The 24,726-nt window shown below is 40.9% G+C and overlaps 1 protein-coding gene across 3 annotated transcripts in view; it reads left to right on the forward strand.

The window, feature by feature from the left end:
* GRIA3 (glutamate ionotropic receptor AMPA type subunit 3) overlaps positions 1-24,726 on the forward strand; it is a 450,644-nt gene that overhangs the window by 205,663 nt on the left and 220,255 nt on the right. For all 3 annotated transcript variants that reach the window (XR_012247463.1, XM_073641082.1, XM_073641083.1), the window contains exon 4: positions 17,223-17,410. Coding sequence is in view for 2 of the 3 variants with exons in the window: in XM_073641082.1 (XP_073497183.1) it covers positions 17,223-17,410 (188 nt within the window). In the remaining variant the exon portion in view is untranslated. The remainder of the gene's footprint in view (positions 1-17,222; positions 17,411-24,726) is intronic.

The following is a 24,726-nucleotide window of genomic DNA, read 5'->3' on the forward strand; positions in this document are numbered from 1 at the left end:
TAATAGAAAAATCCTATGTTAAAAAGAAAGATTTGTGATTGAGAAAGAATAGGGGAAAGCAGTATTAGTGAGAATTCTGCACGTTGTATGCAAGATGAGCAAGACAAGAAAATCATACATGGCTTTTGTAAAATTTTTAAAGGAAAATGTTCTGACGAAATTATTCCTGACAAGATCAAATATGGACATGAGGCTTATTGTTTGGACCTAGCAGCATTATGCAAAGCGGAGGTGCTCCATACCTGTCTCCTAGTTCTCTGATATTCTAACACTTAGCACATTTTTTAAATGTAGGGTAAATAATTAACAAAAGTATAGTTAGCTTTCCTCCTCCAACACTACCACAGTTTTGTACTTCCTGTGCCAACCCTACAGACATGTGACTGCTTTTGGCAATAACCACTGCAGTCAGTGATTAACTGCAGCCTTCCCATGTCCATCTAGCTGGAAGTGGAAGTATGGAGGCTAGAGATGAGCGCATAAGTTCAGGTGGAATTACTTATGGCTACATAGGTTGAAAAAAACTTAGGTCCATCAAGTTCAAACTTTCTCATCAAGTTCAACCTTTCTACTCAAAGTTTCTGAGGTGGTTCAACAAAATTTTTCTGAACCATGAAAGGTCATCAAAAGGTTTAAAAAAAATCCTTATACCCATCTCTCCACCCCTCTGCCTCACCTGTCCAGTCCTCGCTGCATCTTCACATTGCCGCCGCTCACACTGAAATCCCAGGACCTCTCACTTTGAGCCGGTACGTCTGGCTTTGATGAGGGCGCAGGAGGGTTCTGGGCAAGAGCGCAAGGTCATGGTCTAATAATATCACAATGTGCGCCGTGTCCTTATGTAGAAACCTTCCAGGCTCCATCAAAGTAGAAAGTCCCTGCCCAACATGAGAGGCCTGGGGATTTAAGCACAAGTGGTGGGCGATCTGAAGATGTGACGAGGACCATGAGGATGATACGGAGGGACCGAAGAGCTGAGGAGTAAGGATTTTTCTTCCTTTTTACATAATATGTTTATTATTCTCTTATTATTCTCTGTGTTCTGGAGATAACCCAGAGCATAATAAGGGGCATTAGATTGGCAAAGAATAACTTCGTTATTAATTTAATGTTCTGGAAAAAAGCATGTGAACGTGCAAAATTAGAATTTTGCTCCTGTGAAGATAAAAACACTTATACTCACCTCCCGTGTCGGCACCATCCCAGTGGTGTCGGCACTCACATTCCCGCGGCTCACATTTGTTTGTTATGACATGTGAGACCTGCGCCCAATCAGCACTGGCGTCACTGTCCCAACCTTCAGACGTATATGTAATCAAGGAGCAATGAGAGCTGTGACTGGCTGATCATTCCCTCTTGATTACTAATTTGTCCAAAGGTGGGGACAGTGACGCAGGTGCTGATTGGGCGTTAGGCTCACATGTCATAACAAACAAACGTGAGCCACGGGACTGTGAGTGCCTACACCACTGGGATGGTGCTGACATGAGAGGTGAGTATAAATGTTTTTATTTACACGGTGGGAAAACATTCAGTTCGACTAGGAGTTGTCTTGGTAAATTCCAGTTGAAAAGGAAACCATGAGCTCTGATTGGTTGTTCTGGAAAATATGCCTTCTTCTAAGACTCCCAAGTCTCTGCTTTTCCCCTGTCTGTTTGCCTGACTATAGCTGCATTGATATCAGAACTTGCTCATTTGGAGTACTGATGATGGCAGTGAAATTTCAGCTCCTGTGTCCTTCTCTAAGTATTGTGCTTATCAGGACAATCTCCTGGAGCAGCTTATCTCCAGGGTTAGGCCTCACTCACACTGGTGTATAACACTGAGGAGTGCTATCCGTTTTATAGGACAGCACTCGGCCCAATGCTATTCTATAGGGCAGTGAAGATCTGCCATTATTTTCTCATGCCAATGAGAAAATAATTGCAGCATGCTGCGAGTGGCTCCGATATTTAGATCACATGCACCCATACATGTCTATGGGTGCATGTGAAACATCGGACTGCACTTTGAAGTCATCTTAGTACAATGTGATGTACACTCACAGAGACAATGGAAAAGATGGAGAAATTAATTTCTCCATCTTCTCCATTCCTATGCTGCGATTCTCTCATGCGAGAGGATCAGATCACACACAGATGACATTCAGAGGAAACTCTGATCAGAGTTAGAGCCAAGTGTCATTAGCATAATCGGCCCAATTCTCTTGCGTGAGAGAATATACGCCAGTGTGAGTGAGACCTTAGTGAGACATGGTTGCTGAAATTTTCACTGCCAACATCTGTACTCCAAATGAATATGTTCTGATATCATTGTAGCTAAAGGCAGGTAAATAGACTGGAAAAGCAGAGGCTTGGTGGCCACTTACATGCAATTTCTTATAGGAATAAAGACAAATCTCCTAAAAAAGTGATTTGTAAAGTTCCATAATTTTCCATGTGTCTTTTAAAAAAAGTATATGAGGCCAATTCACCAAGAATGGCATAGCACAGGCTCACACTGCCCCAGTCTTGACAGGTTGCAGATTTTCACCACGTAATTTATTTTTTGTAGTACAGAAATTGAAATCGATGTCAAATCTGCAGCATTTTCCCAAAGGAATCTGTAACCAAACCCACAAAATTTTGTGTTTTTTCCCACTGTGAATTTTATTGCAGATTTTCAGTATCCGCCCCATATGAATGTCCCCTTAAGCTGATAAGATGTGTGCAAAAGAGTTTACAAACAGAATATTGTTTTTTGTAAAGTCAAAACTTCTTAAAGTTGTAACGAGGATAAAGTGAAAAAGCAGATTATGGTTCACCAACCAGAGTCATATTTTTGGCATTGATGTTTGACAGCAGGAAGGTTAGGGACATACAGTAGGTCATTTGTGAATGTCTGTTTTTCACGGCTGCCCAAGTCCAAAACATTTTTAAATTACTGCTGTGAAATGACCTGGCTGCAAACCCAAACACAAGCATAGATTTTTTGGCAAAAGTTCTAGGATTTGTGAATTAAAGTCTGGTCCCTTGTTGGGGAGAGGTGTAAATGTCAGAACCATTCTGGAGTTTACAATCATGGTTTACAAGAACTGTTGAAAATAATTGTAAATGCTTAACGATGAAACATACAAAATCATAAAAGTGGGATAATACAGAAAATAACAATATATACAGATTCAGTTATGGAAAAACAGCAAATGATGCTGAAATCACTCAGCAGATGGTGCAGGTGCTGAACGGAACGGAGACAGATGTCTCTGTCACACTCAGATGTAGATTGGTGGTGCTTGCAAAATAAAAGAAATATTTTCCATATCTGGTGGTGCTGACCCAAAATGTAGCCTTTGTATTCCAGAGTGCGGCAAATCAGCATGTAGGTACTTAGTCAAGACATCCTCGTGACCCATAACTTTTGGTTAATCAATACCTGAGCCTGTAAAATAACCCATGTAATAACACGCGTAATGATTTGGTAATATATCCTGAACCTTCAGCTGAAGCTTTCACTGTGGCTTTCTATTAATGAGTTAGACAATATGTTAGTATCACCGGTTCAGAATACCATAATATTCTATACTTACCTTTATTAAAGAAGCTCTCCCAAGTACCGTATATATTTTTTATTAAATGTATGTATATATGTACATGTAATGTAGTGTGAGTGTATTAATATACTTACCTACTGTTGTTCTCTCTGGGGTCCAGCTCTGTTCTTCTCCTCTTCTCAGTGACGTCACCGCTCTGCAGACTCTCCGGTTCACTCTGCGCTCTGTGTGACCCAGAAGTGTTTTTTACAATGTAAGTCTATGGAGCATCAGAATGAGACCCCATAGGATTAAATTGTTAAAGAGACTTCTGGCTCACGCATAAAGCATAGTGTGAGCTGGCTAGTTAGAATTGCGGTGACGTCACTGAGAAGAGAAGAAGAACGGCGCTGGACCCTGGAGAGAGCAGCGGTAGGGGAGTATATTAATACACTCACACTACATTACATGCATATACACACACATTTAATAAAAAAATATATACTTGGGAGGGCTTCTTTAAATATGTCCTAGCAAATGAAACTTCACCCATATGTTAGCCTCTTCTGGAATTGCTTATTTTTTACATCAAGTGAGCAGTCTTGTCTTAGATATGAATTCATTCATAATTCAGCTACTGCACCTGAAATTTGCTATGACTGGCATGTCATACACTAGTCTTATGCTCACTTGCACAGGAGTAAGATGCGTCAAATTTATTAAAAGGGTTGTTCACTTTTCAGGATTTTCCATGTTGCTATTGAGAGCAGGCAATTTGCACACTTCCAGCCACATTCTGACTAGGCATGCTCAACATTGCTCAATTCACTTGTATTGAGTGAGTCCAATCATTTCTAGTTAGCATGTGACCATATATATGCAAATTGCACACTTGCAGTCATGGGACCACCTGCTTTCATGACCTACATAGGCGAATCAGTGGCACACTATAAGGACTCAGAAGTCTGCAGTCACGTAGAGTGACTGCAGATTTTCATCAGAAGACAGGGCAATCCCCTTTAGAGGGTCACATCTTGTAGCCAATTTGCCACATCTTCAGTTTTACTTACATCACCAATTGCTATCTGTTCCTGAAATTAGCAGATTGTTGATTTGTAGTACAATTTGTGACATTGTTGGCATAGGTTTTAAAAACTCGATCTGACCAAAAGTGGTCGGACCCCTAACTGTTAAATCAGCTCATTTTTTGAAAGTGTCAAGAAGTGCCAAGAAGGCGCAAATTTTATTGCAAATTGTGACTTGTTATGCAAAGCCAGTAATTAAACTATATAATTTATATTTTTAATGTTTAAGTCTGGCATAATTTTTTAAACCTTCACAACCAGGGATATAGACATCATTTTTGTATATTGTCAAGACTTGCACAGATTTTTTTATATATATATTTGTAGAGTTGAGCATTCTTTTGGAGAGTTTTAACATTTTCAAAATTGTTAGGATTATAGTTTGCAAAAATAAGGCTGTGTTCACATGTCCAGTAGTGATAAGTTAGAGCGGATCCAGCAGCAATCAGTTGGCAAAAAAGTTCTGCAGACACAACTTTTTAGTCCGTTTTTAAATAACTGATCTCTGCTGAATTCATTTTTTTAACATTGAAGTCTATGGAAACTGGATTTGCTAATTAGCTATCCATTTTTCTTTTATTTGTAACATCTGTTTTTTTCTTACAGGGTTCCAGTAAGCAAAAAACAGATCCATTACTGGATCCAGCAAGCAGAAAACGGATTCGTTACTGGATCCAGCAAGCAAAAAACAGATCCGTTACGAATCAAAGAAAAACGGATGGCTGATTAACAGATCGGTTTTCCATACACTTCAATTTTAAAAAAATTGATCCAGTGAAGATCAGTTATTTAAAAACGGACTAAAAAGTTGTGTTTGCAGAACTTTTTTGTCGATTGTTTATTGCTCGGGTAATCAGATAGTGTTACCTAAATATATGTGTGTACTCCTGTGCATCGTTGTCTACTTTTAATTTTTAAATATTTTATGTTCAGTTTAGGCAGGCATGGACTGGCCCACAGGAGAATCCTCCGGTGGGCCCCTGTGCAAGATTGGGTCACCATGCTCTTATACGAGTAGTACTTGGCACTATATACTTGAATCACTATGTACAGACAAAGGCGGCATCTTATTCATTTAACAATCAACGCAGATCATTGTTATATAAATTTGTGATTGAGGATAATGTCACATTTGCATATAGCTGAAAAGTGGGACACTGGGGTTGGTTACTGGTGGGCCCTTGGTACCCCAGTCCGACACTGAGTTTAGGGTATTAGGATCTCCACTAAGTACAATTGCAACAAGTGATTTGGAGCATTTTTTCGTTTATGTGAACCCATTGAGGTTTTGGAGGTTTTTTACATACGGAAGATAAAATAGCTAGATAATAGATAGATAATAGAGAGATAATAGAGAGATAATAGAGAGATAAATAGGCAATGTATAGATAGATAGATAGATATGGGATAGATATATAGATGATGGACATATAGATAATAGATAGATAGGTAATTGATAGATAGATAGATACAGTAGATAGATAGATATGGGATAGATAAATAGATAGATAGATAGATGGATAGATATATAGATAGATGATAGATAGATAGATAAATACTGTATATAGATGATAGATAGATAGATAGATAGATAGATAGATAGATAGATATGGGATAGATACAGTACAGACCAAAAGTTTGGACACACCTTCTCATTTAAAGATTTTTCTGTATTTTCATTACTATGAAAATTGTACATTCACATTGAAGGCATCAAAACTTTGAATTAACACATGTGGAATTATATACTTAACAAAAAAGTGTGAAACAACTGAAAATGTCTTATATTCTAGGTTCTTCAAAGTAGCCACCTTTTGCTTTGATGACTGCTTTGCACACTCTTGGCATTCTCTTGATGAGCTTCAATAGGTAGTCACCGGAAATGGTCTTCCAAAAATCTTGAAGGAGTTCCCAGAGATGCTTAGCACTTGTTGGCCCTTTTGCCTTCACTCTGCGGTCCAGCTCACCCCAAACCATCTGGATTGGGTTCAGGTCTGGTGACTGTGGAGGCCAGGTCATCTGGCGTAGCACCCCATCACTTTCCTTCTTGGTCAAATAGCCTTTACACAGCCTGGAGGTGTGTTTGTGGTGATTGTCCTGTTGAAAAATAAATGATGGTCCAACTAAACGCAAACCGGATGGAATAGCATGCCGCTGCAAGATGCTGTGGTAGCCATGCTGGTTCAGTATGCCTTCAATTTTGAAGTAATCCCCAACAGTGTCACCAGCAAAGCACTCCCACGCCATCACACCTCCTCCTCCATGCTTCACGGTGGGAACCAGGCATGTAGAGTCCATCTGTTCACCTTTTCTGCGTCGCACAAAGACACGGTGGTGATCTCAAGTTTGGACTCATCAGACCAAAGCACAGATTTCCACTGGTCTAATGTCCATTCCTTGTGTTCTTTAGCCCCAACAAGTCTCTTCTGCTTGTTGCCTGTCCTTATCAGTGGTTTCCTAGCAGCTAATTTACCATGAAGGCCTGCTGCACAAAGTCTCCTCTTAACAGTTGTTGTAGAGATGTGTCTGCTGCTAGAACTCTGTGTGGCATTGACCTGGTCTCTAATCTGAGCTGCTGTTAACCTGCGATTTCTGAGGCTGGTGACTCGGATAAACTTATCCTCAGAAGCAGAGGTGACTCTTGGTCTTCCTTTCGTGGGGCGGTCCTCATGTGAGCCAGTTTCTTTGTAGCGCTTGATGGTTTTTGCAACTGCACTTGGGGACACTTTCAAAGTTTGCCCATTTTTTCGGCGTAATGAGAAAAAAATTCTAAACGCCAGAATTACATTTTTTTGGTCACCACAACATTGCAATAAAATGCAGTAACGGGCGATGAAAACATTGGATCTACCCCAAAACGGTTTTAATAAAAACGTCAGATCGGCGGGCAAAAAATAAGCCCTCACTCGGCCCCAGATCCCGAAAAATGGAGACGCTACGGGTCTCGGAAAATGGCGCCATTTTTTTTACATTTTTTTAAGCAAACTTTGGATTTTTTTTCACCACTTAAATAATAAAGAACCTATACATGTTTGGTATAAAAACATCTGTGGTATTGCACTGTTTTTGCAATTTCACCGCACTTGGAATTTTTTTTCCGTTTTCTAGTACATGATATGGTAAAAGTAGTAATGGCGTTTAAAAGTACAACTCGCCCCGCAAAAAATAAGCCCTCACATGGCTATATTGATCAAAACATAAAGACGCTATGGCTCTGAGAACAAGGGGAGCAAAAAACAAAAATGCAAAAGCGGAAAATCCCAAGGCCACGAAGGGGTTAAGTACATGGATGGTATGAACCTGAAATTGAAGAAGACTTTAATATGGGGGAAAACTGGGACGGACAGATAGTGTGTTTAGGCGATACGCCAGTCTAAAGAAATGGGTTTTTAGGGTCCACTTGAAACTGTGGGTATTGGGAATTAATCGAACTGTTTTGGGTAGTGCATTCCAAAGAATTGGCGCAGCACGCAAGAAATCTTGGAGACGGGAGTGGGAAGTTCGGATTATGGAGGATTTTAGTTTTAAGTCATTGGCAGAACGTAGGGCATGGGTAGGGTGGTAGACTGAGACGAGGGATGAGATGTAGAGGGGTACTGAAGCATGAATCGCTATGTGGGTAAGCGTGATAAGTTTAAATTGAACTCTATATTGGATGGGTAACCAATGCAATGACTGGCACAGGGAAGAGACATCGATGTAGCGGTTGGCGAGGAATATGATCCTTGCTGCTGCATTAAGGACGGATTGGAGAGGGGAGAGTTTAGTAAGAGGGAGCCCAATAAGTAGAGAGTTGCAATAGTCAAGACGAGAATGAATAAGAGCTACAGTAAGAGTTTTTGCCGAGTCAAAGGTGAGAAATGTCCTGATTCTTGAGATGTTTTGGAGGTGTAGATGACATGAACGAGCGAGTGATTTGATGTGAGGAGTGAAGGAACTGATATCCATCTATCATCTATATACAGTATTTATCTATCTATCTATCTAGCTATCTATCCATCTATCTACATATCTATCTATCCATATCTATCTATCCATATCTATCTATCCATATTTATCTATCTATCTATCTATCTATCTATCTATCTATCTATCTATCTATCATCTATCTAGAAAAATATATAGATGATAAATGGATAGATAGATGGATAGATATTAGAGATGAGCGGTGTTCGACTAGAACTGTTCGCCAATCTCAAATTCGAGCTGTTTTGGGCAGTGTTCGAGTTGTTCGACGAACCCGAACGATTTGCAAAAAATTCGGCTGTTCGAGGTTATGTTCGATAACTGTTCGTGCACCAAAAGCGTGTCCTGCATGTCTGCCACTATTTAGAGCACCAATCATGCAGGGATTGTCTGCCACTCACTGTAATGCCACAGCCATGGTGGTTGTGGCATTACAGTGGTAGCCCAAATCGATGGGAACAGTGCCAACAGTGAAACATGAAAAGCCGGCAATTCAGCAGCGGCATACACCGGTACCCGACAATTTAGAACAGAAAGAAGAGAGTATCACACATAGATTAGATAGATAGAAACATGTCAGTAACACATATAAGTAGTACAGTGACAATGTTGGTTACTGTACTTGTCATTTAGTGTAAAGGATTTATTAAAAAAAATAATAGTGCTTTCATGCACCGTCTCTTAAAAAAAGCCGGCCGGCAATTCAGCAGCGGTACCCGACAATTTATAACAGAAAGAATAGAGCATCACACATAGATTAGATAGAAACATGTCAGTCACATATATATGAAGTACAGTGACAGTGTTGCTTACTGTACTTGTCATTTAGTGTAAAGGATTTATTAAAAAAACTATTAGTGTTTTCATGCACCGTCTCTTTAAAAAAGCCGGCCGGCATTTCAGCAGCGGTACCCGACAATTTAGAATAGAAGGAATAGAGAATCACACATAGATTAGATAGATAGAAACATGTCAGTCACATATATATGAAGTACAGTGACAGTGTTGATTACTGTACTTGTCATTTAGTGTTAAAATAAAGGATTTATTTTAAAAAAATTGGCGTGGGGTTCCCCATAATTTTAGGCTCTAGCGGAGGTTAAGCAGACGGCTGGGGCAGATGTTTGAAGCCTGGGAAGGGGGTAATACCCACGGAGCTTCCCAAGCTTCTAATATCAGCCCCCAGCTGAATACCTAGCCTTTACTAGCTATTAAAATGGGGGACCCCCCAAAAAAAACGACGTGGGGTCCCCCCTATTTTAATAGCTAGCAAAGGCTAGGCAGACAGCTGGGGGCTGATATTAATAGCCCAGGAAGGTGCCATGAATATTGGCCCCCTCCCAGGCTAGAAACACCAGCCGTCAGCCGCCCCAGAAATGGCACATCCATATGATGCGCCAATTCTGGCACTTAGCCTCGCTCTTCCCACTGCCCTGTAGCGGTGGCAGTGGGGTAATAGGGCTGGGGTTGATGTCAGCTTATAATGCCAGCTGACATCAAGCCCAGGTTAGTAATGGAGAGGCGTCTTTAAGACACCCCCATTACTAACCCCATAGTCAAAGTTAAAAAAAAACACAAACACCCAGAATAAAGTCCTTTAATTGAAATAAAGACACAATTCTTTATTGTTCTAAATTAAACCATACTTACCATCACGCCCATTCCAGCTGAAGCCAATGTCTTCTGCAATAAAAATAAAATAATAAAGCAACATCATCCTTACCTTTCCATGGTTCCCACGACGGCTTCAGCTCTGCTACATTGACATAACAGGCTGGATCGCAGCAGAACGCTGCCATCCAGCTTGCCATGCCGCACCCACTGAGAAGCGCAGGCATGCTTGCGCTCCTCAGTGTCTCGCTGTGACGGCATAAAGATGAGCCGAGTTCATGTCCAATGAACTCGGCTCACCTCAGGCACGTCACTGACAGCGTGGGAAAATTCTCCTGCACTCAGCGCTTCAGCGTGAGAATTCTCCCACGCTGTCAGTGACGTGCATGAGGTGAGCTGAGATCATTGGACATGAACTCACCTCATGCACGTCACTGACAGCGTGGGAAAATTCTCACGCTGAAGGGCTGAGTGCAGGAGAATTTTCCCACGCTGTCAGTGACGTGCATGAGGTGAGCTGAGTTCATTGGACATGAGCTCACCTCATGCACGTCACTGACAGCGTGGGAGAATTCTCACGCTGAAGCACTGAGTGCAGGAGAATTTTCCCACGCTCTCAGTGACGTGCATGAAGTGAGCTGAGTTCATTGGACATGAGCTCACCTCATGCATGTCACTGACAGCGTGGGAGAATTCTCACGCTGAAGGGCTGAGTGCAGGAGATTTTTCCCACGCTGTCAGTGACGTGCATGAGGTGAGCTGAGTTCATTGGACATGAACTCGGCTCATGTGGATACTGTCACAGCCAGACACTGAGGAGCGCAAGCATGCCTGCGCTTCTCAGTGTCTGCGGGATGACAGGCTGGATGGCAGCTTTCTGCTGCGGTCCAGCCTGTCATCTCGATGTAGCAGAGCTAAAGCTGTTCTGGGAACCATGGAAAGGTAAGGATGATGTTGCTTTATTATTTTTCTTTTACTGCAGGTGATCGTTGGCTTCAGCTGGAATGGGCGTGATGGTAAGTATGGTTTAATTTAGAACAATAAAGAATTGTGTGTTTATTTAAATTAAAGGACTTTTTTCTGGGTGTTGTGTTTTTTTTAAATACTTTGCTAGAAATTCATGGTGGTCATGTCTAATATTGGCGTGACCCCATGAATTTCGGGCTTAGGGCCAGCTGATAATGCCAAGCTGGCCCTAACCCCTTTATTACCCAGTGAGCCACCGCACCAGGGCCCTGGATGAGTTGGGTACAGCGCCAGAAGATGGCGCTTCTATGAACGCGCCATTTTCCGGGATGGCTGCAGACTTCAATTTGCAGCGGGGGGGGCCCAGAAAGCTTGGGCCTCCCTGCGCTGCGGATTCCAGCCCCCAGCTGCCTAGTTGTACCTGGCTGGACACAAAAATAGGGCGAAGCCCCACGTATTTTTTTTTTTAATTATTTCATGACATTCATGAAATAAGAAAAAAAGGGCTTCCCTATATTGTTGTGTCCGGCCAGGTACAAGTAGGCAGCTGGTGGTTGGGGGCAGCCCGTTCCTGCCTGCTGTACCTGGCTGGACACAAATATAGTGGGAAGCCCCACGTCAATTTTTTTTAAATTATTTCATGAATTTTCTGAAATAATTTTAAAAAATTGACGTGGGGCTTCGCACTATATTTGTGTCCAGCCAGGTACAGCAGGCAGGAACGGGCAGCCCCCAACCACCAGCTGTCTATTTGTACCTGGCCGGACACAACAATATGGGGAAGGCCTTTTTTTCTTAATTATTTCATGAATTTCAAGAAATAGTTAAAAAAAAAGTACGTGGGGCTTCGCCCTATTTTTGTGTCCAGCCAGGTACAACTAGGCAGCTGGGGGCTGGAATCTGCAGCGCAGGGAGGCCCAAGCTTTCTGGGCCCACCCCGCTGCAAATTGCAGTCCGCAGCCACCCCGGAAAATGGCGCTTTCATAGAAGCGCCATCTTCTGGCGCTATACCCAACTCATCCAGGGCCCTGGTGCGGTGGCTCACTGGGTAATAAAGGGGTTAGGGCCAGCTTAGTATTATCAGCTGGCCCTAAGCCCCAAATTCATGGGGTCACGCCAATATTAGACATGACCGCCATGAATTTGTAGTAAAGTATTTAAAAAAAACACAACACCCAGAATAAAGTCCTTTAATTGAAATAAACACACAATTCTTTATTGTTCTAAATTAAACCATACTTACCATCACGCCCATTCCAGCTGAAGCCAACAATCTCCTGCAATAAAAGAAAAATAATAAAGCAACATCATCCTTACCTTTCTTCCACGCTGTCAGTGACGTACATGAGGTGAGCTGAGTTCATTGGACATGAGCTCACCTCATGCACGTCACTGACAGCGTGGGAAAATTCTCACGCTGAAGCGTTGAGTGCAGGAGAATTTTTCCACGCTGTCAGTGACGTGCATGAGGTGAGCCGAGTTCATTGGACATGAACTCGGCTCATCTTTATGCCGTCACAGCCAGACACTGAGTAGCGCAAGCATGCCTGCGCTTCTCAGTGTCTGCGGGATGACAGGCTGGATGGCAGCGTTCTGCTGCGGTCCAGCCAGTCATCTCGATGTAGCAGAGCTAGAGCTGTTCTGGGAACCATCCAAAGGTAAGGATGATGTTGCTTTATTATTTTTCTTTTATTGCAGGAGATCGTTGGCTTCAGCTGGAATGGGCGTGATGGTAAGTATGGTTTAATTTAGAACAATAAAGAATTGTGTCTTTATTTCAATTAAAGGACTTTATTCTGTGTGTTTGTGCTTTTCTTAACTTTGACTATGGGGTTAGTAATGGGGGTGTCTTATAGACGCCTCTCCATTACTAACCTGGGCTTGATGTCAGCAGGCATTATAAGCTGACATCAACCCCAGCCCTATTACCCCACTGCCACCGCTACAGGGCAGTGGGAAGAGCGAGGCTAAGTGCCAGAATTGGCGCATCCTATGGATGCGCCATTTCTGGGACGGCTGACGGCTGGTGTTTCTAGCCTGGGAGGGGGCCAATATTCATGGCACCCTTCCTGGGCTATTAATATCAGCCCCCAGCTGTCTGCCTAGCCTTTGCTAGCTATTAAAATAGGGGGGACCCCACGTCATTTTTTGGGGGGATCCCCCATTTTAATATCTAGTAAAGGCTAGGTATTCAGCTGGGGGCTGATATTAGTAGCCTGGGAAGCTCCATGGGTATTACCCCCTTCCCAGGCTTCAAACATCTGCCCCAGCCGTCTGCTTAACCTCCGCTAGAGACTAAAATTACGGGGAACCCCACGCCAATTTTTTTTTAAATAAATCTTTTATTTTAACACTAAATGACAAGTACAGTAACCAACACTGTCACTGTACTTCTTATATATGTGACTGACATGTTTCTATCTATCTAATCTATGTGTGAAGCTCTATTCTTTCTGTTCTAAATTGTCGGGTACCGCTGCTGAATTGCTGGCCGGCTTTTTTAAAGAGACGGTGCATGAAAACACTATTATTTTTTTTTAATAAATCCTTCACACTAAATGACAAGTACAGTAACCAACACTGTCACTGTACTTCTTATATATGTGACTGACATGTTTCTATCTATCTAATCTATGTGTGATGCTCTATTCCTTCTTGTCTAAATTGTCGGGTACCGGTGTATGCCGCTGCTGAATTGCCGGCCAGCTTTTTTAAAGAGAGCGTCTTCTGAGCAGTTTGTCAGCTTTTGGACACCTTTGAAGGTGTTTTCTATGTGTTTCTATGTGTTTTCGTTTGCTTGCCATTGGTTTTAACGGTGTTCGACGGTGTTCTAAGGTGTTCGACGAACAGTTCGACGAACAGTTCCTCGAACATCCCGGTGTTCGACGAACCGAACCGAACCCGAACACTGCGGGGTGGCTCAACACTAATAGATATATACAACCCCTGGCAAAAATTATGGAATTAACAGCTCTCCAAGGTGTGATCACTCCTTTTTAGATGCAGACTAACGAGCAGATCTAATTTGATGCAGGTGTTAGTTTTGGAAATGAAAATTTACAGGGTGATTCCATAATTTTTTCTTCAGAATTGAGTGATTCCATAATTTTTTCCCTCAGCTTGGTCTGAAAAAAATTACCCTTAACTGAGTACCACATTTTTAATCTTGATTTCTTTTAGTGTTTCTTAGGCTTAGTGCCCACGATGCAGAAATGAAGCAGAAATTTTCCTGAGCATTTCTGCATCTCCTTGGCAGAAAAATGCATGCAGTTTTTACATGTGTATTTGATGCATATTTGATGCGTATTTGCATTCGTATTTGCCATGCGTTTTTCCAATGCATTGTATAGGCAAATACGCATGCAGAAATGCACAAGAATTGGTCATGTCCGTATTTTTTCTGCGAGTAAAATCTGCGCAGAAAAAATACGGACCATGTGCACAGAACTTGCAGAATGTCATAGGAAGTCATGGGATAAGGTATGCAATGCGTTTCAGGAGCGTTTACGCGCTGCAAATACGCACCAAAATACGCACAAAAAACGCATGGTGGGCACACAGCCTAAAAGCCCTAAAGTTGCCATTTGAAATGACTTTAGTTTTGTGCCATGTCTGTGATCTGCTTTTTTTCAACAACATTAAATAACTGAATGAACATCCTCCGAGCCCGGTGATTCCATCATTTTTGCCTGGGGTTGTAGCTAGATGGATAGATAGATAGATAGATAGATAGATAGATAGATAGATAGATAGATAGATAGATAGATAGATAGATAGATAGATAGATATGCAGATAGATAGATACAATAGATAGATAGATAGATAGATAGATAGATAGATAGATAGATAGATAGATAGATAGATACAATAGATAGATAGATAGATAGATAGATAGATAGATAGATAAAATAGATAGATAGATAGATAGATAGATAGATAGATAGATAGATAGATAGATAGATAGATAGATAGATAGATAGATAGATAGATATTGTACATATGTGTTTGGCAGTATAAAATATCTGTATATTTTATGCCTGCTGTTACTTTAATTTCCCCTTGGAAGAAGCTACAAAAAGCTTCATATTCATGTAAATTCCTTCAGTGTTGCTATGCAAACGAATTTCGGTAGAGAAGCAAATGTAAACATGTGCAATGGTAAAACCTACAAGTATGTGCAGATATTATCCAAACACAATTATTTTCTGAGTATTGTGATAAGCTCTACGCAGCCATTACTGTGCAAGGTCACCTCGGCAGCTCTAATCACTGATCCTGTGCTATTCTCAGTTCATTGTGTTTACTTTTGATTATGTGCTCTCATGTACCAGCAATTAAATGACAAGGCATTGAAGAGCTCATCCCTACATGACTTGTTATTTTGTCACTTCTTTCTTGCTTTCAGCTAGTGGTCTATTCCAGCTGTATGTATCCTTCAGCAGATCAGCCATGAAGTGTGAAGCCAAGTATAGACTCTAGACATCGGAGGCTGAATGTCAGCTCCTTCGGGAGATTAATTAGACAAAGTTGGATCTTTTTAAGTTCAACTGTATTGTTTCCCACTAGATATAGTTAGTAATGACCAAAACTGTGCAGGGCATTAAGGACTTGTTCACATGCTGCATTTTTGCAGCAGAATTTTTTTTTGCACATTTTTGTACCAGTTTTTCACCCATTCATATGAATGTTAGAAAATGCAAGTAAAAACAGATCTCGAATGCATCAAAAAATGCACATCTTTTATACAGGATTTTTCATGCTTTGGTTTTTGTTGCAGAATAATTTGCCACAAATACTCAACATGTGCGCATAGCCTAATGTGCACATTCATAAATCAGAAAAAAGAAGAGTAGACACATTCTCAGTTTTGGAGGAGCTCGGCAAAAAAGTATAAGGCAGCTTTCATAAATATATTCTACCGCATTTCAGCATTGACCGTCTCCACCCAGCAAGATGGACAGGAAGCACTCCTGACCAATCAGCACCTCTGACTGACCGGTCAATAGGGGAACCAGTCATTTGGCAGATTCTGCACCCATCGGGGTTGTCGGTTCTCTTTTAAACTTTCCAATGTGTAAAGCTCTTTGTCAGCTTTCGTACTCTTTATACTACCCCAATGGACTTATTGGACTGTGGTTCTGCTGTCCTGATATAGCTTATTGCTTGACCATTACCTCTGAATGCTCATTCGGGCTTGGCCTTGGACTGTGTTACTACACCCTCTACATTTATTCCGATTGACTCCCTGGACTCCCATCTTGCTGTCCCTTACTCTGTCTTTGGTTTTGATGTAGTCCTTTAATTGTTTGGTTTTAATCTCAGCTTGTTTGATTTTCCATCAGTTTGCTCCACCGATCATCCGCTACCCTGCTGACACAACCTGAGGGTTCCTGGGGCAAAGATGAGATACTACTAGAGAGTAATTTTTTAAAACCAGGGAGCCCCCTAAACCATGCTAAACAGGACTGGCCAGCACAAATCCTAACCGTGGAGGCCCAATTTAAGCTGAAGGTTTGATAAATTATCTAAATTTGGTGTAGTGGAATCCATAAAAGAGGGGAGGCCCCGTAGCGAAGATCAAATTAGTTCCTTGATTAATGTGTTGGGTTCTTTCATCTAAGACAGGCGGTGTTCTTTTATTCCCAACATTGTTTTTCCATTTTGCAGAGGGAAATCATATACAGGTTCTTGTAACCCAACAGCAGTGGGGAGAGTACAGACCGTACCCTCCAATTCTTTATAGGGTCCTCATATCAGCCGCATTTACTGGTTTATTTTACGAATTTGAAAGTCAAAATGTTAGAAGTTTAGCTATTTTGTACTTTTCAGTCTGTTTTTATCCCTTACAACATGGAACTCACCATCTGAAGTCAGAGGCAATGTGGATTGTAGAAATATGTCCTGCCAGCAGGTAATATGGTACTGTAATAAGGGGATAGCAGGCCATGAAGTGATAGGGAGGGACCGTAGTGCCTGCGTGATATATGTTCCCTGAAAACCATTTTGCAATAATATTTTTTATTAGAAAGTTCTCTTTTCATATTCTTAACAATAAAGAGACTGATTGTGTTATTTCTCTTCCCCAGGATTTTCTATTCTTCAGGCCATTATGGAGGCAGCGGTACAGAACAACTGGCAAGTGACAGCTAGATCAGTGGGGAATATAAAAGATGTTCAGGAATATAAACGCATCATAGAGGAAATGGACAGACGTCAGGAGAAAAGATTTGTAATCGACTGCGAAGTTGAGCGAATAAATACGATTTTGGAACAGGTACACATTTTTCTAAAATTTTATATCTTTGTGAGTCTTATAGAAAGAGGATCTAAAACAATCCATGTGATAAAATAGCTGCCTTCTTTTATTACTGCTACATATTACGGCATATATTGGCTGTAAATAGGAGATATAACTGGAATCCAAGGCTGTTCTGAAAAGAAAATCAACATCTTATCAAAGGTCAAGTCATGTAATACTCGCCATGCTGACTGATCATTCATGAGCCGGAGCTTTGCTTTGTAGCAGTCATTCTTAATATATTTTGTGTGACACCCCTTGCCAAGTAAAAGCTGGCCTGCTCTCATACTGAAGAGGTAATTTGTATAAGAATTTATCTTTTGTGATTCTTTCTACGTGCTATACAAGAATTCAACAATGTTTTAACATTATATTAACATTTGGCAATGCAATCCTATTATGTACTGAAAGCTTTAGAAGTAAGAAAGCCCCTAATGAAATTAAAGATATATAGACAGTGGCAATGTTATTGTCTGAAATTTCAAGTTAGCTTAAAAGCAACTGCTGGGGCTAAAGTTACAATAAAAAGCATCCGAATAATTACAAGGAGCATAACAGACTTACCTGAGTAGGAACACCTTGCCTCACAGCCAACATAGAAGACAATGGCCGTGCTTGTGAGGATCAACAAATGAGCACCCCAATTGTTTCCTTTCCTTTGCTATATATCATCCCTTGGGTTTTGCTCTTCTGCAAGTTTAAAGCAGTTTTACAGTTCTTCAAATTGATTACTTGTGCTTAGGATAGGATCAGTGGGAGTCTTTCACTCCAATCTAATATGGCCATGTGAGGGCTTATTTTATGCGGGACGAGTTGTACTTTTGAACGACATCACTGGTTTTACCATATTGTGTACTGGAAAACGGGAACAAAAATTCCAAGTGCGTTGAAATTGCCAAAAATGTGCAATTCCACAGTTGTTTTTTGTTTTTGTTTTTTTACCACGTTCACTGAATGCTGGATGTTAAAGTTTTACTGTTCCGTTATGGTGATGAACTTCTGAAGAATAACAAAATGTTCCTTGAGATTGTTCCACTGTACCTGCAAAGGTCTTATCCCTGAAGCCATTTTAGCTAAATTTAAATTATTATTATTAATATTATCATTATTATATTATATGCATTAGTTTGTAGAAGAGAGGCGTTGAGCCAAGGAAAATAAAGTTTCGCTTTGTCCCAGGCTTTAGAGAATGTACAGCGACATGCATTGCGGACAGCATGAATCGCTCTATACCAGTATAAAAAGGAGAAAAAAATCCCACAACATACCACTCAACTTTTTGGGGGATTTAAAATGTATTAAAAAAGCAGAAAAGGGGAAATAACTTTGAAGTTTTTAGCTTTAAAGGAAGATGATTTCTCTATTCCAGGTCTATTGACATTGCTAAATATTTTAGGCTGTTCTAAAACTGTTACATCAAATCTAATGTAGCAATGTTTCCATCAATATTTATTGTGTTACACAAGGCTAGTGTCTTAAAATAGTCCTAACAGATCAGTTATATTTAGGCCAGCTCTCATTGTTTGACTACATAATAAAGGGAAAATCCTCTCCTAGACAGAAAAAAAGACGCACACTACCGTACGCTGAAACCTTTATAAGTGAAGGTGGAATCTTTTCATCTGAACAATTCTTTTTCTTGATCTCAATAGATTTTGACCCCAAGGCTTTACAGCAATGTACAAGTCTTCTGTCGAATGTTTGGGCTCATCTATATTGATAAAGATCACAGTTTGAAGGAAAGCTTAATTATTGAATATTGTTTAGCTGGGAGAGTAAACAACTCTGATTACTTCTGTCATTACTGAGGGTAGTAAATCTCTGTACCTTGGAAGCTCCGGAGAGTTGTCGAAGGAAAATGTTATGTTCTTCTTCAGCTGTTTTTACAGTGCTACAGAGCTATAATATATTCTGTTGCAACTTAGGACAAGACTATGCTTTTTAAGCATGAAGGAATTTCAAAAATGCATATTTGCCTTTATAAAAATGCACATCATTAAGGCACAATTGATCGGCTCGGCTCTGAATACAAGCGTACATGTATGCTATTCAAGAGGGAGCTTAGAGAAGAGCAACTAGTCCCAAATGAAATGTATTACAACTTGCAACATTTTAATAAATCTCGAGCTTTTGAGCGTAAATAAATATAACATTACGAGCCCAAGTTCCTGAGAACTCAACTTCCTTACCAATAAAGAACATACAGTATTGTAAACTGGAAATCTGATTTCTTACATAACCACAACATACAAAAGTAACTGAGTGGACTTTTGTTTCCACATGTTGCTTCCATTCCTAGATCCCTGCCATCTAAGTGCCGCTCATGAACAGACGGCAGTGATGTCCCCTGATAACAGGGGCAGTCACAGACATACAGTATGTAAATGGTCCAATGGCCAGTAGTTAGAATGCTACCTATTAATAACCATCAGACGCAAAGGTGTGAGGATAGAGAGCAAGTCAGGCAAGATGGCACTCTCCCTCTCTGCCTCACTATTCCACACCAGACCTCCCCATCCCTCACTCTGACAAGTTAGAGATAGCCAAAAGGGAGCATAGTGCTATCTATTAACTACATAAATAATGTCCATTGAAGTGGCCAAGAAATTGGCTTCTGACATAAAGGAGACACTGACACCTACAGTGTTTGCTTCCCTGCAGTGCAAGTTCGTGCATAGAAATCATGGGGACCCCATAGCAGAAGTCCTAATTGGGTCCCCCCACAAAAAATAATTAATATTCAACAGGATCACAGAGGAGCATATGTCACAATTTTGTAGCCTTTACAAAGTAATTTTCCTCCTATTGAAACCCCTAGATTCATCATCCATAAGGTATGATGCCAACAAAATTGCCCTCCTCAAACACAGTATGAATTACAGTGAATTACTCCGCCGTACCCTCCACATGCATGTTGTGATGACTCTACTGTACCTTCCCCCGGCAAAGTATGGTGAACCTCAACACTGTATGATGCCCCAATTGTGGCTCCCACACAGCCCTACATACAGTATAATGGTCCTCTGTGGAGTATATTGGCCCCTACACACCTTCTCACAGTAGGATGGCCCCAACACAACCCATCACACTGTATAATGGTGCCCACTAGCCCTCTAAACAGTATAATGGCCCTCACAGAACCCTGCATACAGAAAGATGAACCTCACACAAACCTCCACATTGTATAATCACTCGCACCCAGTATAATGGCCTCCATTAGCCATTCAAATAGTGTAATGACCCCCAAATAGGCCTCCAAATATTAAAATGGACCCGCATAGCCCTCGGTGTAGTATAAAGAGCCCCACATAGCCCTCCAAATAGTATTATTGCACCCACATAGCACTCCATATAGTATAATACATCTCCACATAGTCCTCTCTATAGAATAATGCACTCCCCGCATAGCCATCCAGATAGTATAATAGGCCCTCACATAACTCTAAAAATAGTATATTTGGCTCCCACATAGCCCTTCAAACAGTATAATGTCCCCCACAATGTACTCATTGATTAAAAAAGAACAAAAATACTCACCTTTCCACGTACCCCTGCTACTTTGGTCTCCGTAGCGTGTGTTTTGAAGATGTGCACTGCCCGGCACAGTGGACACAATGTAGTAACATCATCACGCCTGTTAAGCAGAGACGTCAGAGCACAGACGCAGAGGGAGAATGATGGAGGAGGCCTGTTCCATCATTGCTTTCAACTTTATCTGCATCCAGGGCAAACCAAGCCACAACCATCAAAGATTTCTACTTCTCAAAAAACCCCAAGCTGATAAGAACTCCTAGCTTTCATAGTGGGACTTGCACAGAGAGTCACAGATATAGACTTTCTTGTTCCATAGGTACAGTGGGGAAAATAAGTATTTGATACACTGCCGATTTTGCAAGTTTTCCCACCTAAAAAGAATGGAGAGGTTTGTAATTTATATTGTAGGTACACTTCACCTGTGAGAGACAGAATCTTAAAAAAAAATGCAGAAAATGTATGATTTTTAAGTCATCAATTTGCATTTTATTCATGAAATAAGTATTTGATACAATAAAAAAAACGAACTTTATATTTGGTACCGAAATCTTTGTTTGAATTTAAAGAGCTCAGACGTTTCCTGTAGTTCTTGACCAAGTTTGCATACACTGCAGCAGGGATTTTGGCCCACTCCTCCATACAGATCTTCTCCAGATCTTTCAGGTATCAGGGCTGTCGCTGGGCAACATTGAGTTTCAGCTCCCTTCAAAGATTTTCTATTGGGTTCTCTGGAGACTGGCTAGGCCACTCCAGGACCTTGAAATGCTTCTTACGGAGCCACTCCTTAGTTGCCATGGCTGTGTGTTTTGGATCATTGTCATGCTGGAAGACCCAGCCATGAGCCATCTTCAATGCTCTTACTGAGGGAAGGAGCTTGCTGGCCAAAATCTCACGATACATGACCCCATCTATCCTCCCTTCAATACGGTGCAGTCGTCCTGTCCTCTTTGCAGAAAAGCAACCCTAAAGTATGATGTTTTCTCCACCATGCTTCATGGTTGTGACAGTATTCTTGGGGTTGTACTCTTCCTTCTTCTTCCTCCAAGCACAGTGAGTGTAGTTGATATCAAAAAGTTCTATTTTGATCTCATCTGACCACATGACCTTCTCCCATGCCTCCTCTGGATCATCCAGATGGTCATTGGCGAACTTCAAACAGGCCTGGACAAGTGCTGGTGTGAGCAGGGGGATCTTGCATGCCCTGCAGGATTTTAATCCATGATGGCGTAGTGTGTTACTAACGGTAATGTTTGAGAACGTGGTCCAAGCTCTCTTCGGGTCATTGATCAGGTCCTCCTGTGTAGTTCTGGGCTGATTCCTGACCTTTCCCAGAATCATCCTTAACCCATGTGATGAGATCTTGCATGGAGCCCTAGACCAAGGAAGATTGACAGTCATCTTGTTTTTTTCCATTTTCTAATAATTGTGCCAACAGCTGTTGGATTCTCACCAAGCTGCTTGCCTATTATCCTGTAGCCAATCCCAGCCTTGTGCAGGTCTACAATTTTGTCCCTGGTGTCCTTAGACAGCTCTTTGGTCTTGGCTATGGTGGAGAGGTTGGAGTGTGATTGATTGAGTGTATGGACAAGTGTCTTTTATACAGGAAACAAGTTCAAACAGGTACAATTAATACAGATAATGAGTGTAGAGTAGTCGGGCTTCTTAAAGAAAAACTAACAGGTCTGTGAAAGCCAGAATTCTTGCTGATTGGTAGGTGATCAAATGCTTATTTCATGCAGTAAAATGCAATTTCATTATGTAAAAATCATACAATGTGATTTTTTGTTTTTTATTTTCGATTCTGCCTCTCATGGTTGAAGTGTACCTGCAATAAAAATTACAGACCTGTCCATTCTCTATAACTGGGAAAACTTGCAAAATTGGCAGTGCATCAAATACTTATTTTCCCCACTGTTGGTTCGGAACTTCTGAGACTATGTAGGTCCTTGTTGAATGAAGATTTGTAAAATTTTATTCAATCTAATTGTATTGTTATATAGCTTGCACATTTCCCAAATATACATGTTTTCAAAGTTCTTTTCAAAGTTGGACAGGAAGAAGGCTAATGGGGTATGCTCTGAATGTATTCTCATATTATCCAGCATAGCCCAAGGCTTCAATGGATGTAAGCGCCTATTTGAGCACCTCCACAGTATTACAATAAAGGAGAAACATCAGGAGCTGACTTGAAAATAAAAAGTGAAGTCCCAAGTGTGCTTAAGAGGAAAGATGAGAGGGAAAATTAAAAGGAGATATCACCCTTTATGGCACAGTTAATCAAGTTTTGGTTGGGGGGTAATGGAGTCCTGACAGAGTCCATTTTGCAAAAAATAATAGAGGAGGACTTTAATTCAGTGCTTGAGGTGAGAGAAAACAGGGAATACATCACTCATGGCCATATCTGACTCATCAGTTATTAATCCACAGCTGAGAACTTATTACGCAAATCTCTATAAAGAATCAGGCCACATATAAGCCAGAGAAACTCATCTAAAGAAAGTCAAGTTGCTAAAAATAAAATTAGAGCAACTGAAGATGCTAAATGCTCAAATCTTGGAAGAACTCGGATACAACAATAAAAAATGGGAGTACACAAGAGCATTGCTTAATTAAGGTTCCTGGCCTTATTAAAACTCTTCAATGCCAATATACAGGACACAAAGATATTGACCAACTAAACACCTTGTCCTCGTATGTTAAACTGGGTAAAGGTTTACTGTTTCCTGAGTCATATTTTGTTACTTAGTGTGATTCTTAAGTTCTTATCCAAAATAATAATATCACAGATGGAAAACACTTTCCTCTTTGTATATTTAGAATTATTCCACTTTGCTTGGTAAAAAGCAAGAACGAACTACATAGCACTCTTTGTCTTAGGTAGGTGTGATCTTAAATATGATGAGAGCATTAAAGTTGTTATACCCCATGCAGAATATTCAAGTCTTCAGGCACGTGGATGTTAGAGATCTGAACTCCGTATTCTTGAGATTTATATAGGCAGGAGCTTGACCTGGAAACGCTTTGAGGAAACTTATGTTGTGTAAAGAGGTGGAGAAGGTGAATTACCGAGACATTGCAAGCTCCAATATAGCTTGTCTTGGTAGACACATTATCGACTGGGTCATTTTCATCTCACGTCTCACGTCATTCCATTTTTCTTTTGAAGTCCAATCTGGCACATCCATGGGATTTAGCAGCTATGTGGAATTACAAACTATCAGACCTCCAGATGCACCTTGAATGATCAGTATTAGGATTCGATCACCCTGGTATATAAAAATTCGGTCCCATTCTCATTCATGAGAGTTAGACGATTTTCTCTCACTTGTCATCCGTGTGCTGTCCGTGTGTTGTCCATATACAATTAGTTTTTTTTACTCAGCAGCTATTAATCTTTTACAGGACCATTTACAGTTTCCTATGATACAAAATTGCAATGTATTCATAAAAATCAAAACCAGGGGAGGAGTCCTGAGGAGATAATTTGCATATTCCCACTGCATTTTGGGGTAAGTGAAGAGTCTCCGCGAGCTCAAAGAACACTGGATTTTGGCTGTTGGAGCTGAAAAGAGGACATCGGTAAACCAGGGGAGGAGTCCTGAGGAGATAATTTGCATATTCCCACTGCATTTTGGGGTAAGTGAAGAGTCTCCGCGAGCTCAAAGAACACTGGATTTTGGCTGTTGGAGCTGAAAAGAGGACATCGGTAAACCAGGGGAGGAGTCCTGAGGAGATAATTTGCATATTCCCACTGCATT

Source organism: Phyllobates terribilis, unplaced genomic scaffold, assembly GCF_046119375.1.
Source record: "Phyllobates terribilis strain yellow unplaced genomic scaffold, ASM4611937v1 Scaffold_7__3_contigs__length_470593459, whole genome shotgun sequence".
Taxonomy (NCBI): Eukaryota; Metazoa; Chordata; class Amphibia; order Anura; family Dendrobatidae; genus Phyllobates; species Phyllobates terribilis.